We start from the raw sequence: 17549 nt of genomic DNA, 5'->3' as shown, positions 1-17549 counted from the left end.
ATTATACTATGCCTATTTTTTTATTTACCTACACTTCACAAGAGCAGCACTTCACCCTCTGGTAGTCATATTATTTCAAGTATTGGATTTATAATTAGTAATTTACTGTATCTCATTATATTGAATTATTTTTGCAACAGTTTGTTTTAAAATTACCTTCACACTTAAAAGATGCTATACAGTTAGTTAAGGAGTTTTGCACTATTTCTAAAAAAAATTCCGATAATTTTTCTTTTCTCAATTTAGATATGTGTGTGTGTACTTTATTCTAATATTTCCACTGATATTGGTTTGCAAGCTGTACAGGAGATTTTTTTCGTGAAGATCCTTGTCTTGATAAGTCTTAGTCCACTTTTTTTTATTGCATGCAATGCATTTTATTTTAGACCATAATGTTTTTATGCTTAATGATGTCATCTATCATCAAAGGAGGGGCTGCGTGATGGAGACTAATTTTGCTCCTAGTTATGCTAATTTATTTATGGAGCAGTTCATCGTGCAGTCCCCCATTTTTAGTTAATATATAGCTTACTATTATATGGACAGGGACCCAGGAACAGGCTGATGTTTTGTACAGATTTTAAATAATAATCCAAAGTCCCATCAGTAGAAAAGACAGGCACCACTGTGTATATCCAGCAAGGCAATTAATGCTCTGGCCACAGTGCAGCACTGCAAAAGGTGTCTCCGATCATGTAACATGTGGTGCTCCGCAAAATAGTGTAAAGCACAAGTAGCAAGAGTTCTACGGATAAAGAAGATAAAGCAGCACATGATAAACCTGATCCTTTATTCTTGGAGACATTCAAAGGATGCTACATGCAGGTACATTTCATAAAAGTCCCAAACTACAATTTATACACCTGTGTCCAATCTACCCCTCCCCCTAGAGGCAGACTGGAGGGAAAAAAGGTGGAAAGGCTGTTTAAAAATAGCAGTGACCCCTCTGTGAAAATTCAAGTACTCACACAAATCACTCCAGTTCACAAGTTTATAATATTCACTCCTCACCACACTGCAGATATCTCAGGTTTTCTAACTCTCTTTTGCAGTTCCTCTCTTTCAAAGCAACTCTCAGTCAGAACATGCCAGAATAAACCTGTCTCTTACTTACCTGCCTGTGGAGGTTACTTTCTAGTGCCTGGATGATTTTGTACTTTTTGGAGGATTAGTTGTTCGATATGTATTGTGCTTGATGGGCAGGCTGCTAAAAAGAAAAAACCCTGGTAGGCGCTAACACACACTGTACATTTACTATTCTCAGCGATATCATGCTAGGGATTGCTTTTTATTCTTTATATATATATATATATATATATATATATATATATATACATTCTTCTAAGAGAGCATGGGGGAGATATTCAAAAATTACTGTAATTTCTGTTCCAGTGATATTAGTTACACTTTTTTTTTCTCCTCACATTTCAAAGGTCTCTTGTGCTGCTTTGAAAATATGAAAATATGTGAGTCCATTTTTGTGCCACTTCAGTTTAGTTTTTTTGTGCCATACGTTGCCAAATTTGGCACCAATTTTTTTTTGTTTGAGCCATATTGGATTTTTTTTGCGCTAAAATTTTACATAAAAATTTTACATTCTGGAAAATTCTGGCGGAAACATCTAATGTAATATTCCATGATTACTAGTGCACAGACAAGCGATAACTGTTTAAATAAAACATGTCTAGGGCTTAAATGAGAGTTCAGGTGCTGTGACATTGAAGAAAAAAAAAGATATATACAAAAAATATATTTCTTTTAACCTCTTAAGGACCCAGGGCATACCTGTACGCTCTGAGTCCGCTCCCTTTCTATAATGTGGGGCCACGGCATCATAGCGGGTCGGGACCCGTGGCTAATAGCGTGCGCCACTGATTGTGGTGCTGCACGCTATTAACCCTTTAGATGCGGCATTCAAAGTTGATCGACGCTTCTAAAGTGAAAGTAAAATACCCGGCTAGCTCAGAGGGCTGTTCGGGACCGCCTCGGCAGCATCCCAACTGCTGGAGAACACAAGGAGGGTCCCTACCTTCCTCCTGTGTGTCCGATCACCGAATGACTGCTCAGTGCCTGAAATACAGGCATGAGCAGTCATTGATCAATGTTATCCTATGGGATAACAATGGTCAATGTAAAAGATCAGTGTGTGCAGTGTTATAGCCCCCTATGGGGGCTATAACATTGCAAAGAAAAGTGAAAAAAAAGTTAATAAAGATCATTTAACCCCTCCCCTAGTAAAAGTTTGAATCACCCCCCTTTTCCCATTTAAAAGAAACAACTGTGTAAATAAAAATAAACATATGGGGTATCGCCACATGCGGAAATGTCCACATTTAAAAAATATATAGTTAATTAAACCGCATGGTCAATAGCGTACGCGCAAAAAAATTATGAATTCCAAAATAGTGATTTTTGGTCACTATTTATATCATGAAAAAATAAATAAAAAGCGATAAAAAATTCTGATCAATACAAAAATCCTAAAAACTTCAGATCACGGCGCAAAAAATTAGCCCTCATACTGTCCCATAGGCAGAAAAATAAAAAATTTATAGGGGTCAGAAGATGACAATTTTAAACGTATACATTTTCCTACATGTAGTTATGATTTTTTCAAGTAAGACAAAATCAAACCTATATAAGTAGGGTATAATTTTAATCATATGGACCTACAGAATAAAGAGAAGGTGTCATTTTTACCAAAAAATGCACTGTGTAGAAACGGAAGCCCCCAAAAGTTACAAAATGGCGTTTTTTTTCTTCAATTTTGTCACACAATGATTTATTTTCCATTTCTCCGAAGATTTTTGGGTAAAATTACTGATTTCATTACAAAGTAGAATTAGTGGTGAAAAAAATAAGCTATCATATGAATTTTTAGGTGCAAAATTGAAAGAATTATGATTTTTTAAAGGTAAGGAGGAAAAAACAAAAGTGCAAAAACTGAAAAACCCCGGACCCTTAAAGAGTTAAATAACATTTTGCAATAATTATTTATTTTTCAGGAACTGATTAAATGACCCATTTTCCCCAAAAAACTAAAGAAATAAAACAAAAACAAAAAAAAAACTACAACCATTTCTGTGATTTCCTCACTTTCAAAAAGCTGGTGTGAAATTTTTTATGTAAAATGGAGTCTCACCCCTTTGAAAATATCATGTAAAACATGAAATGCACATAGCCACGCCCACTTTTTCAAAACTGCTGTGACTGATGTAAACCTTTGATAATTCTCATGTAAATCACTTTGAATATCTGTTGTATTTTTTGTGCCAAAATGTGGGCGCAAAATGTTAAATTTTTGACCTGAAGAGTTTTGAATATGACCCCCATGTGGTTATAATGCAGCAGTACAGAATGCCTATGACTCTGCCACAAGGACTACCGGTGACTACATACATGTTTTTCCATATGAGTTGTTACTTCGCTACACAAGAAAACTTGCAGCCAAGCCTATGCCTCCTTTCTAACTTATGACTTCCTCTTCTCAGAAACGTGCGAATAAAGGTTTTGCAAGCAAATAATAATATTTGTACTAAAAATATTTTTATTACTGCTTCTGCATTTACAGTCATCACATAGATATTTGCAACGATAAGAAGTTAATGGGAAATACTGTATACTTTTACAAGCATCGTTTAATGTTAATTTATTGTCTAGTAGCTTAAAAAATATAGTCAACTCTGCATAAGCAAATTCATGTCCCTGTGTATACACATTTATTATTAGTGAGAGATTTCATACTTATATAGACTATAATGATCCATTCATATAGTCTAGGCCATACGGGACCAAATTAACATGAAATATTTCTGAACACTAACTCAGTTTTACTTTGCAATATTTTTTGCAGTTTGCTTACTTTACCCATTTAAAAGAGACATATTATGGGGATTTATTCCCTGGTTAAGTTAGTGCTTCATATAAGTATTTCTTTAAATTATATGGACACAAGATAAATCAGCACGTGAAGTGTTAGTAAACAGTAGTAAAAAAAAGGTATATGTTTTATGGAAAGAAAATGTACACAAAGACCAAAATATATCAAGAGTGTGCTGTTATTAAACCGATGTATTAGTGATATTACGGTAGATATATTTAGGTGCAAAAGGTAAAAAGTCTCCTATACATTACTTTATGCTACATAAAAGTTAAATACACATGATGAACATGCCTACCTGTGTGATAGAATCTCATTTGTCACCGCATATACATAAAAGTCATCAGAAGCTGACACAGAGTAGATAACATCAAACATTTCACCAATATACACTTTTGCAGGTGGCCGGAGCACCCATGCCATCTCCAGACCTATGGAAAGTATAAGTTAGGAAGTGTACACAGATATGTCACTGCAGGCACTACAGGCATAATATTAATCCAGGTAACAGTCACTCAATAATGTATGAAGCAAAGTCCTACCAAAATGTGACAACTCTACACAGTTATGTAAATAAGGCCTGATACTGTCTTAGTCACTAGGGAGATGATAAGGGTTATGGGGCGTACTAAGCCAATTATCTTCTGTGACCCCACAACCCTTTTGTCAGTGAATATGTTACCATATCCAAAGTGCAGGACTGAGACCTCCAGAGACTATGATTCTGTAAGACAACCTGTAAACTTTACTGAAATCCTTGTGCAAATCCAATATAATATAGTTGAATACAACTTGGAAAAATAAAGTTTTAGTTAGAGTCAGAAGAATGTTGATAACCACTTGAACCTCTGCCAGAGAAACAGCACATGCGCCTTTGACGTCCTGGACATGCGCTTGGCGTGACTTACCAGAGCGAGCACTGGCTCCCTCCTCGAGCGCTGGCTCCTGCTTTTGTGCGCCTGCGCTGTGCTAGAGGCAGGGAGTGGTCGCTTGCTCTGGTAAGTCACGCTGGGCCGTGTGCGCATCCAGGACGTAAGGGACGCATGTTCTGAGGACCTCTGTCTCTCTGGCAGCGGTCCAATTGGTGACATAGGGAGGGTAGGCGTCTGTTGCTGACCGGCATCCATACCTGATTTTCGTACAAATAAAGCAACCAGAAGCGCAGCCAAAGGTATGGCTGCGTTACATGTGTTCACAACAGTAAGCTCATGTGCGTAGTCTGTGGTGTTGGTGGGGGGGGGGGGCACTGGTAACAGTTGCGCTTTAATGTTCACTTGTTCTCAAGATCTCAGTCCAAAATATTAAAACGGCTGAATGAGGATGTTCACAGGTTGGTTCACTGTGGTGCAAAGGCAAAATGTAGACTTCACTTTACTCACTCTGTGGTGGCTTCTGTAACAGGACACATTTAAAAAGGTGCATCTAGGAATGTATTTCTGACGTGTCAGAGAGGCTGCACTGACCTAGCAGTTTGGCTCACAAAAGATCAGTAATTAAGAGAGGCTTTTGTTCACCATTCTCCTCTCTTGTGCAGATGAAGTTCTCCCTCTCAGAGACAGGAAGGATATTGTAGAGTAAAATCCTTACAGTGTAGACAGGAACAGGAGCAGAAATAGTGAGTTGATTGTAGACTTGAGTATAGTTAATATGGACTAGGTGTAGGTATGCCTAGCAGTACCAGAGCTAGATCCCACGCTCTGTCAAAAGTCAGGTCAGAACTGGTTCTAACATGTTTAGGTCCTCCCTTGGTCATGAGCTAGAGAGGTTGGACTAAGGACTTTCTCCTGCATTAGCTAGAAGAAGCATGTGACCAAAGGATCATACTTTTTTGTACAGTATTGCAAGAAATGTTAACTCTTTTGTTATTTCAGTGTATGCAATAAACAAGGGGGAATGCACAGAAATACAACCAATCTTTAGTACCCTATATACGTTGTATGTATAAATCAAACCTTTAGAATCTCAGCCACCAAAATAAACTCTAACAATGGTAGCTGGAACAGTTTTACTGGGACACCACAGTACGGATGTATAGCATGGAGCCCACTGTCTATACCTTCTTGGACAATCCACCCTTAATGGTGGCCCCCAATTGGGTGTCAGTCCCTACACAGAAGGGAAAAATAACACATGTAGTCAACAGGCTGGGTCAAAACTAAACTATCACGACAAAGTCCAAATCAGAATCCAAACCACGGCAGCATCACAACAGAATCAGAAACAGAATCAGTATCCTGCAATACCTAAGGTCAAGCCACAACAAAACAGGTTACAACAGAAGGTCGCATATGGTCAAAATCACAATTAAAGTAGTGGTAGTCAGAAAAAGCAAAACAGTCCAAGAAAACCCAAAGGGAACCCTTAAGCAATGCTAGTGACGGACAAGAGACACAAATAATAGGCACTTGTGACCAGCAGCTGCCTGTTTGAATATACCAGGTAGGGAAATCACGGAATAGGCACATGACACTGTGACTGTGCACATGCACTGCTAATGCTTACACAGAGGGGCAATGTTCACCATCACTTAAAAGTAAAAGACATGCATGCGTAACCCAGAAATCAAGTGTTCATGTGTAACCAAGATAAATAAATTACTAAAAAAAAATATGAAAATTAGGGAACCTTTAAAACATATAGATTTATTTCTTCCTTTAAAAATTGTGGAAAAAATGTTTAAATATATATCAACAATGACCGCCACCAGTGCTACGGAGTATACAACTCCACTGTCTATTATAGTCAATACGTTCCATCAATGTCCATAAACAGTCCACACATTATGTTCCGTACGTGCTAGATGGTGTAGTTAGGATAGAATATTAGCACACTGTTCACATTGGTCCTTTAACTCATAGATAGCGTCCTCGAAGTACTGTGTTTGACATATTGAGGGTTTACATCCAGATAGATGCTTGTATTTTAAACAATGTCCCGGATTATTGTATGTTGTATGCTGCTCAGTCCATATTTAATTGTACAACTGTTTCCAGTATGGATGGAAAAGAGATAGTGATTATATATCTCATAGTATCATGTTCACATGAGTTATATCTTTCCCAGTCCCTGCTGGCAGTATTGGACAAGTAATTGAACACCTGGGTGTAATTTCTTCGAATGTTGGCACTTTGAATTATAAGTCTCAATTCAGACCATGGTGCGTGATTATATGCCGTTTTTCATTATGTGCTTATTGGACATACATCATTGTTCAGCATCTTTTGTACCATCAAATAGTGGACACTTGGGTATAGTTCCTTCCAAAAATGGTACTTATAAATATAAGTCTCTGTTCAGACCATGGTGCGTTATTAAGTGTAATGTTGCGTTATGTGCTTATTTAACATACACCCTTGTTTAGCATACTTTTATACCATCAAATAGTGCGTCTGTTGTCACAAAACAGTATAGGAATCAGTATAGACTATATTTGCATTGTTAGAGCATATTTTAGATTATCATTTATATAGCAACCTTTTTACTCTGTTATTGCTATGTTGCTTACATCCAGATACCCATGCATTCATTCATATGCTAGAATGATAAGGGATAAAGCGGCACTGATCATGATACTGAACCATATATATTATATTCACTGAGCAGTGTCGCTGATACTACTTGGATATTATGGATTCCTAATGTAGTTATATATAGCCCTTACATCAGCATTTATAACTGTTGTATCCTAGTATTGTTATACTATCAGGTATAATATAGCACGCACTCACTCATGCCTAGTTGACACATGCACTCAGAGTTGTCACCGATATGTTTAGTAACTATGTTAGCATGGTATTAACCCCTTAAGGACCAATGCAAATAAACATGTACGCCCCTGAAAGACCAGGCCTGTTTTTTGATATCGGGGATGTCTGTCTTTATTGGAGAATAACTCTGGTAACGTTTTGCCAATCACGATAATTCTGACATTTTTTTTTGTCACAAGTTGTCCTTCATGTACATAGTAAAAGTAAGCCGATATCATTTGTAGTTTTTTTTTACAATGCAAAAAATCATGACATTTTTACAAAAAATTAAGATTTTTTGCTATTTTAACACTAATAGGTTGCATATATTTATACTTACTGACCAAATAGTTTATGAAACTTATACTTTCAGATGTCTACTTTAGTTTGACGTCATTTTTTTTGTTTTTAATTAACATTTTAAATTAGTTAGAAGCCTAACAATTTAACTTGAAATTTAGAAAATTTGAAAAGTACATCCAAATGACCCCAATTTAAAAACTAGACCCCTCAAGGTATTCGCTAGGGGGTACAGTGAGTATTTTAACACCATAGTTTTTTGGCAGGAATTATTACAAGTCAGTGTTAAAAATTCGAAATTTGCAATTTTTCACAAATGCATCATTTGTGGGACATATTTTTTGTACATCACTTCTGATATTGAAAGAAATGCACCCTATATTTTATTTAGCTGCTTGTCCCATGTTCGGAAATACCCCCGCTTTGGCCATATATGGTTCCTTGGCCACGTGGTAGGACTCAGAAGGAGAGGAGCGCCATTTGGCTTTCAGGGCAGAACAGTACCTCCACCCCCACAAGTGACCCCATTTATATACCGCACCCCTACAAGTTATTGGCTGGACCACTCTGATTTTTTCCTTGGTCGGCTGGCAGTATAATGCGTCTGTCTGTGACAGTTAAGGCTCCTGATGGATATATCCGCCATGTTGTGGGAATAAGCACCCGCTCATGGCGAATATATCCATCACTGCTGCGGCTGGGTAGCTCAGTGTGTCCGCTCATGTCTGCTGGCGGGAAATCCGCCGCTATGAGTGGACACACAAAGCTACCCAGCCGCAGTAGGGAGCTCATTACCGTGACTGCTGCATAATGTGTAGGATCATATGGTGGACATCCGCAGCATATTACATGCTGCGGATGTCCGCCAATGCGAACCTACACATTATGCATTTTTTTTTTATTAGATTCATTTAAGAAATGTATTTTTAATATTTTTTTTACACTTTTATTACATTTTTATTTATTTTTACACTTTTATTTTATTTATTTATTTATTTATTTTTACACTTTTTAATGCTTTGGAATACTTAGTATTCCAAAGCATTACAGTTATATGCTGCCTGCCAGTTTTCACTAGCAGGCAGCATATAGCAGGCAGCAATACCCAGGGCAGACCTGGGGGTCTTTGTAGGACCCCCGGCAGCCCAGGTATGCAGCAGCAGCCCGCGATCGCGATGAGGGGTGCTGCAGGAGAGACAGAGGGAGCCCCCTCCCTCTGTCAGAACTCCTTACAGCGCGCGGTCACTTCTGACCGCGGCTGTAAGGGTTAAACTGTCGGGAGTGAAGTGAACTTCACTCCCGGCAGTGCGGCAGGTCCCGGTCAGCCGCGGCCACACACAGCACCCCGCGATCGCGATGTGGGGTGCTGCAGAGGAGACAAAGGGAGCCCCCTCCATCTGTCATAACACTTACAGCCTGCGGTCACTTCTGACCGCGGCTGTAAGGGTTAAAACTGCCGGGACCGAAGTTTACTTCGGTCCTGGCAGTGCAGCAGGGTCCGGGCTGTGTGATACAGCCGAGTCCCTGCCGCGGTCTCGTGGGTGCTGCCAACCTGGACGTCTATACTCGTCCATGGTCGTTATCTGGTTAAAGGGGTATTCCAGGCAAAAACTTTTTTTTTATATATCAACTGGCTCCGTAAAGTTAAACAGATTTGTAAATTACTTCTATTAAAAAATCTTAATCCTTCCAATAGTTATTAGCTTCTGAAGTTTTCTGTCTAACTGCTCAATGATGATGTCACGTCCCGGGAGCTGTGCATGATGAGAGAATATCCCTTGCATGATGGGAAAATATCCCCATAGGAGCTGCACAGCTCCCGGGACGTGAGTCATCAGAAAGCAGTTAGACAGAAAACAGCAACTCAACTTCAGAAGCTAATAACTATTGGAAGGATTAAGATTTTTTAATAGAAGTAATTTACAAATCTCTAACTTTCCGGAGCCAGTTGATATATAAAAAAAAAGTTTTTGCCTGGAATACCCCTTTAATTTTGGATTAGACACCTCCATGAAGATTAAATAAGCCCTCAATGTATAAGGGCTGTGTTCAGATACCAATGCGTTTTTAGTGCGTTATATGTAGTATAATAGTCACTAACATTGTATAAATATTAGACAGTTATATTGCCCATTTGTGGAATCCAATAGGTGTTTATATAATCCTCATGAGCTACATTATTGCACAGTTATCCATTTTTATCATCTCAATTTGTAACTTTATGTGCTTGCTTGTTGCGCTTAATTATAGGCAGGTGAGATTAGGTGCAGTGACCTGCTGCATCTCCACATGTAGGTCTTACATAAAGGGAACTCCAAGGTATTTATGAATGGATGTAAGTCTTCCATAATATATGGTCAAAAACACTGTATTAATTGCTGAGTCCCATTTTATGACCATATAGTATGCTGCATAGTTCATTCAAGTCCAACATTTGGCACATCATGTGATTGTCATCATAATTTTTGGAACTGAACCTGATATCGATCCCAGCCGTGTTGTGGACCCTCTTTATGTTCTGGTTCAGATGGATATTAGATCACTGTTACGCCTAGCGCTCCGGGTCCCCGCTCCTCCCCGGAGCGCTCACGGCGTCTTTCTCCCTGCAGCGCCCCGGTCAGTCCCGCTGACCGGGAGCGCTGCACTGTTTTGGCCGTTGGGGATGCGATTCGCACAGCGGGACGCGCCCGCTCGCGAGTCGCATCCCAGGTCACTTACCCGTCCCGGTCCCCTGCTGTCATGTGCTGGCGCGCGCGGCTCCGCTCTCTAGGGCGCGCGCGCGCCAGCTCTCTGAGACTTAAAGGGCCAGTGCACCAATGATTGGTGCCTGGCCCAATTAGCTTAATTGGCTCCCACCTGCTCCCTGCCTTTATCTAGTCTCCTCCCTTGCACTCCCTTGCCGGATCTTGTTGCCTTGTGCCAGTGAAAGCGTTTAGTGTGTCCAAAGCCTGTGTACCTGAACTTCTGCTACCCATCCTGACTACGAACCTTGCCGCCTGCCCCCGACCTTCTGCTACGTCTGACCTTGCTTCTGCCTACTCCCTTGTACCGCGCCTATCTTCAGCAGCCAGAGAGGTGAGCCGTTGCTAGTGGATACGACCTGGTCACTACCGCCGCAGCAAGACCATCCCGCTTTGCGGCGGGCTCTGGTGAAAACCAGTAGTGGCTTAGAACCGGTCCACTAGCACGGTCCACGCCAATCCCTCTCTGGCACAGAGGATCCACTACCTGGAAGCCGAATCGTGACAGTAGATCCGGCCATGGATCCCGCTGAGGTGCCGCTGCCAAGTCTCGCTGATCTTCCCACGGTGGTCGCTCAGCAATCGCAGCAGATTGCCCAACAAGGACAGCAGCTGTCGCAGTTGACCGCCATGTTCCAGCAAATTCTGCCTCTGCTACAGCAGCAACCATCTCCTCCGCCAGCTCCTGCACCTCCTCCGCAGCGAGTGGCCGCTCCTAACCTCCGCTTGTCCCTGCCGGACAAATTTGATGGGGACTCCAGACTCTGCCGTGGATTTTTGTCTCAGTGTTCCCTGCATATGGAGATGTTGTCAGACTTGTTTCCTACTGAACGGTCTAAGGTGGCATTCGTAGTAAGTCTTCTTTCAGGAAAGGCCTTGTCTTGGGCCACACCGCTCTGGGACCGCAATGATCCTGCCACAGCCACAGTCCAGTCCTTCTTTGCTGAAGTCCGAAGTGTCTTTGAGGAACCTGCCCGAGCCTCTTCTGCTGAGACTGCCTTGCTGAACCTGGTCCAGGGTAATTCTTCCGTTGGCGAGTACGCCATACAATTCCGTACTTTTGCTTCTGAACTATCCTGGAATAATGAGGCTCTCTGCGCGACCTTTAAAAAAGGCCTATCCAGTCGCATCAAGGATGTGCTGGCCGCACGAGAGATTCCTGCCAACCTCCAAGAACTCATCCATTTGGCTACCCGCATTGACATGCGTTTTTCTGAGCGACACCAAGAGCTCCGCCAGGAAAAAGACTTAGATCTCTGGGCACCTCTCCCACAGCATCCTTTGCAGTCTTCGCCTGGGCCTCCCGCCGAGGAGGCCATGCAAGTGGATCGGTCTCGCCTGACCCAGGAAGAGAGGAATCGCCGTAGAGAAGAAAATCTCTGTCTGTACTGTGCCAGTACTGAGCATTTCTTGGTGGATTGCCCTATCCGTCCTCCACGCCTGGGAAACGCACGCACGCACCCAGCTCACGTGGGTGTGGCATCTTTTGCTTCTAAGTCTTCTTCTCCACGTCTCACGGTGCCCGTGCGGATTTCCTCTACAGCCAACTCCTCCATTTCAGCCGTGGCCTGCTTGGACTCTGGTGCCTCCGGGAATTTTATGTTGGAGTCCTTTGTTAATAGATTCAGCATCCCGGTGACCCGTCTCGTCAAACCGCTCTACATTTCCGCGGTCAACGGAGCCAGATTGGACTGCACCGTGCGTTACCGCACAGAACCCCTCCTGATGTCTATCGGACCCCACCACGAAAAGATTGAGTTCTTCATTCTCCCCAACTGTACCTCTGAGGTCCTCCTCGGTCTGCCTTGGCTCCGGCTTCATTCCCCCACCATTGATTGGACCACCGGGGAGATCAGGAACTGGGACTCTGCCTGCCACAGGAAGTGTCTCTCCCCCCCTCCCAGTCCCATCAGGCAAGCCTCTGTGCCTCCCCATGGCCCCCGTCCTGGTGTCACACTGCCCCGTGCCAGGCCTCGCCCTCTGCCCTCCCTCCCCATTCCCACTCCTGCTGTACTGCCTGCCGTTGAGGAAACCCTCCATTCTTTCCCGGTGTCCTCATCCCAGGGGAGGCAGTTACCGGACAAAGAGAAGGGGAGACCTAAGGGGGGGGGTACTGTTACGCCTAGCGCTCCGGGTCCCCGCTCCTCCCCGGAGCGCTCACGGCGTCTTTCTCCCTGCAGCGCCCCGGTCAGTCCCGCTGACCGGGAGCGCTGCACTGTTTTGGCCGTTGGGGATGCGATTCGCACAGCGGGACGCGCCCGCTCGCGAGTCGCATCCCAGGTCACTTACCCGTCCCGGTCCCCTGCTGTCATGTGCTGGCGCGCGCGGCTCCGCTCTCTAGGGCGCGCGCGCGCCAGCTCTCTGAGACTTAAAGGGCCAGTGCACCAATGATTGGTGCCTGGCCCAATTAGCTTAATTGGCTCCCACCTGCTCCCTGCCTTTATCTAGTCTCCTCCCTTGCACTCCCTTGCCGGATCTTGTTGCCTTGTGCCAGTGAAAGCGTTTAGTGTGTCCAAAGCCTGTGTACCTGAACTTCTGCTACCCATCCTGACTACGAACCTTGCCGCCTGCCCCCGACCTTCTGCTACGTCTGACCTTGCTTCTGCCTACTCCCTTGTACCGCGCCTATCTTCAGCAGCCAGAGAGGTGAGCCGTTGCTAGTGGATACGACCTGGTCACTACCGCCGCAGCAAGACCATCCCGCTTTGCGGCGGGCTCTGGTGAAAACCAGTAGTGGCTTAGAACCGGTCCACTAGCACGGTCCACGCCAATCCCTCTCTGGCACAGAGGATCCACTACCTGGAAGCCGAATCGTGACAATCACTCTGTACATTCCGGTTCAACGCGTTTGCTTAGCCAGATCCTCAGGAACCGTTTCCAGGCTGATGTTTAGGGATCTATTGAAGTTGATGTCCGACACTGATGGCGGTCAATATGTCAAACACAGTACTTCGAGGACGCTATCTATGAGTTTAAGGACCAATGTGAACAGTGTGCTAATATTCTATCCTAACTACACCATCTAGCACGTACGGAACATAGTGTGTGGACTTTTTATGGACATTGATGGAACGTATTGACTATAACAGACAGCGGAGTTGTATACTCCGTAGCACTGGTGGCGGTCATTGTTAATATATATTTAACATTTTTTCCACAATTTTTAAAGGACGAAATAAATCGATATGTTTTAAAGGTTCCCTAATTTTCATATTTTTTCCTTCAATTGTGGGAGACCTCACCTTGGCAAGTGGACAGTACCACTATTAATTGTCTTAAATAAATGACTACATAGTACGGCAGACTACGGCATCCCTACAATTCATCCCAAGAAATGCATGCACTATTTCTTCCATTCTTTCTCCTGTCACAAAATAACATCCATTATTAATAACGGCTATGACGGGTTAAACGGATAATGTAAAAATCCCATAGACTATAATGGGCTTTTGTAACGGCCGTTTAATGTCCGTTTTTAATGGTTTTGTTAGCGGATCATTATAACGGATCATTAAAACGGATTCATTTATAGTGGGAAAGGAGCCCAGCTGTGTCACTACACATAGCAGTTGCATTGCAGTTTCATTGCAGTACTGTTGTGGTACTGTTGCAGGACTGCTTAATCACAATAAAAACACTCTACTATGAATGCTCATTCAGCTGATATATGGATCGCATAAAAGGGTCTGTAAAGTATGTTCCCATGTGGCATTTGTTTTTTTGGGCGTTTAAAAAAAAATTAATTATAATAATAATACAGATACCTATATGCAATTTCAACAAAAACTAATAAAACTGCTGCAGTATATTAGAAAGAAACTAATTAATAGAGTGATGGTCCTGACTAGGGCTGACTACATGCTATTATATTACTAAAGATTTTAAAAAAATTGTTTTTAGGAAGGTTGCCTAAGTAAATAGGGTTTTGTGCCCTTTTAGGTATGTTCCACAATTGGGGGTGTATTTTTTTTTACAAAGAAACACAGAAATGCAGAAAACATCTTGACAAACTTAATAATTTCATATTGCGTAGATAAAAAAAAAAGTTGAGCCAAAACCGAGAATTCACACACTACAGATGTGCTACCGATTGGCAATACAGGTTCTGCACTGCAATCCTGCAGAAATTAAGATGGCAATGCATGTCAATGGGGTTCTGAATACTGCCCACATACAGTGATAAAAAATGAGCTCCAAAAAAATGGAAATCCCCAAATTTCACCAATTTGTCCATACCTTATTGGACAATCCACCCGTAATGGTGGCCCCCAATTGGGTGTCAGTCCCTACACAGATGGGAAAAATAACACATGTAGTCAACAGGCTGGGTCAAAACTAAACTATCACTACAAAGTCCAAATCAGAATCCAAACCAGACGGCAGCATCAGAACAGAATCAGAAACGAAATCAGTATCCTGCAATACCTAAGGTCAAGCCACAACAAAACAGGTTACAACAGAAGGTCGCATATGGTCAAAATCACAATCTGCAGTAATTCATCCCAGATTTGAGACTAGACACCAGTCAGAAAATTTGATTTCGACCTAAATAGAATGAGAAATGCAAAGGAAGGAGTAATACTTTTTTTCTATCCTGGTGTATCCACTTCTGGTTTTGTCTTAAAAAAAAAAAAATGCATCAAAAACTGCAGTTTGAAGTCCCTCTAACTTTTTTTTTCTTTATTTTTTTACAGTTTTTCCCTATGAGCCATAGTCAGAAGTGGATCCAACAGATAGAAGAAGTATAAGTCCTTCCTATATATTTCCCATTACTTTTGAAAACATTTCCGGCTTTGGCTCAAAATACTGCTACAAAAATGACAAAATTTTTCGATAACTAACTAAATAAATAAGACCTAAAGCTGGTAATCATGATTAATAAATGACATTATTTCTGGCAAGCTTTTCCACAAAGGGAATATGGCAATTGAATCATTTTGTTTGGTATGTAAATATGCACTACATACTTACCCAGGTGTCCTATATCTTACTTTCGGTAGAAAATGAGTGGCTAGAAACCATTGGGGAATGTTTTTAGGTTTTGGTTTTTAGATGCAGTTTTTTAATACCAAAGCCAGAAATGAATCATAAATAGACAACACTTCTTACAGAAAGACTGAGACTTCTCTCCTTATAAATCTACTCCTGTTATTGTCATTAAAAAAAACTGAACAAGTGAACCGGCCTTTCAGAGTGTCAAAAATGATCACAGCAGACATTAGGAAAGAAGGAAGAAAGGGCAAAATACTTTATTTTGGTCTGTATAACGTTCCCCAATGTTCTGCTAAAGATAGAAATCACATTCCCCACAGTTTTACAGAGGGTAAAGGAAGCTATTCCAATAATAGGACTACATTGCGAGTTCTCCAATATCATTTATAAAGTCTCTCAAAAATAGTAGAAATAGTTTTCTTTCTGGGGTAGATCAAATGCATTATGTGCCTTATGGGCAAAATCATAGCACTAGGTGCAGAGATATTTTCAGTGACCAGTTATAAACATTTCGATTTGGAATTGTGTATTAGTATTTGCATTTTTCATAAATAACAATAATGTCACCAGATTCCTAAATTCACTAGCTTTCTATGGTAACCTTACCTCCACATTCGATCATATTTACTTCATCAGGCTTTTCCAGCGGCCAGCAGTCATATTCTGTGTTGTCCAGGTCATGCCATCCTTCGGTGACATTAGAAATGATGACCTAATGCAAGAAAAAAAATGACTTTCATTTCAAACTAAAATTTTACTCTCTATTATATAAATGTACATAAAAGAATCCAATATTTGCAGACTTAGTAGATTTCAGTGCTCCCTTTGGAGTATTACGTGGTGATTTGTGGTAATAATCATGGCCTGGGTAAATTGCAACAATTGACATTAAATGAAGTTATTTTTGTTATATCAGCAAATTGCTAGTCCGTCAAATCTATGTTTTTAAGAAGCAAAGTACTGTAAACCCAGAAGCTTAAAAGTGTCAACAAAAAATACAACTGCGCCAGTACTTAGTGAACATGATCAAATGATGCATTATAATACATAATAATGCTAATAAAAATAATATTCATAATTATCAATAATACAACACTATTTTTGTGTGCCTGGATGAGTGTAATTGTAGGTAAAAGTTTATAAATATTATAGTTTATATACAGCATATAAAGCTTAGGCATAATATATGCACCTACCATTAAACTCCCAATGAGATGCAACAAAAAAAGAAATGATTTGAAGCCTTTCATAGCAGAGTAGATTATTACATCCAAGTTCTAGGTATTTACTTAATGGTCTCAGAGGAGCTCTTTAGAAATGGTGCTGTGCCTGCGATACACAACCAGATGTGATGCTGTTCTTGCTGTTGCTGCTGTAATTTCTCCCTTAGGACAGACTGGGATGGTAAGGAGGAGAAAGTTGGATGTGCTCAGCTGGAAAATCAATTTACTTTCAAGGAATCATTGCATTGTGTTTATCATTCAACTTGATCCCCATCTAGTGGACATATGTGTAAATACATGTAACTATATATCCCTCGTAAAGCCATATAGACTGCAAAATGCAGGGAATTATTTGTGGACTGCGCTGCCCATGTAATAAAATTTACATTGGACGTACAAAAAGAACACTCTCCATAAGAAAAGAGAACATGTATATAATATTAATAGGGGTTTTGAGGGACATCCCCATCCAAGCATTATAAAGAAAAACATCACTCATCCAGTGAGGGATCCACATTTTTTGGATTGGGAAAAATCCTCCTTCAATGGAGAGGGAGGGGGGGGGGATTACATAGCGCAAATTTCGCGTGCAGAAAGCCGATGGATTTTTTTAATGAATATACACTTGTTCCGTATGGTTTGAATATGGACATGGAAATATTTGGTT

At 41.3% G+C, this 17549-nt stretch overlaps 1 protein-coding gene across 1 annotated transcript in view; it reads right to left on the bottom strand.

The window, feature by feature from the left end:
• LOC130361107 (atrial natriuretic peptide receptor 2-like) overlaps positions 1-16932 on the bottom strand; it is a 145054-nt gene extending 128122 nt beyond the window's left edge. Inside the window, exons 1-3 of the mRNA XM_056563713.1 lie at positions 16856-16932; positions 16266-16371; positions 4179-4311 (exon numbers count right to left, since the gene is read on the bottom strand). Coding sequence (XP_056419688.1) covers positions 4179-4311; positions 16266-16371; positions 16856-16909 — 293 coding nt within the window. The 5' untranslated portion in view covers positions 16910-16932. The remainder of the gene's footprint in view (positions 1-4178; positions 4312-16265; positions 16372-16855) is intronic.
• Between the last annotated feature and the right edge of the window lie 617 nt (positions 16933-17549).

The sequence above is a fragment of the Hyla sarda genome, chromosome 1, assembly GCF_029499605.1.
Source record: "Hyla sarda isolate aHylSar1 chromosome 1, aHylSar1.hap1, whole genome shotgun sequence".
Classification (NCBI taxonomy): Eukaryota; Metazoa; Chordata; class Amphibia; order Anura; family Hylidae; genus Hyla; species Hyla sarda.
Note: the sequence above shows the minus strand (reverse complement) of the source record. Positions and strands in the feature narration are given on the sequence as shown.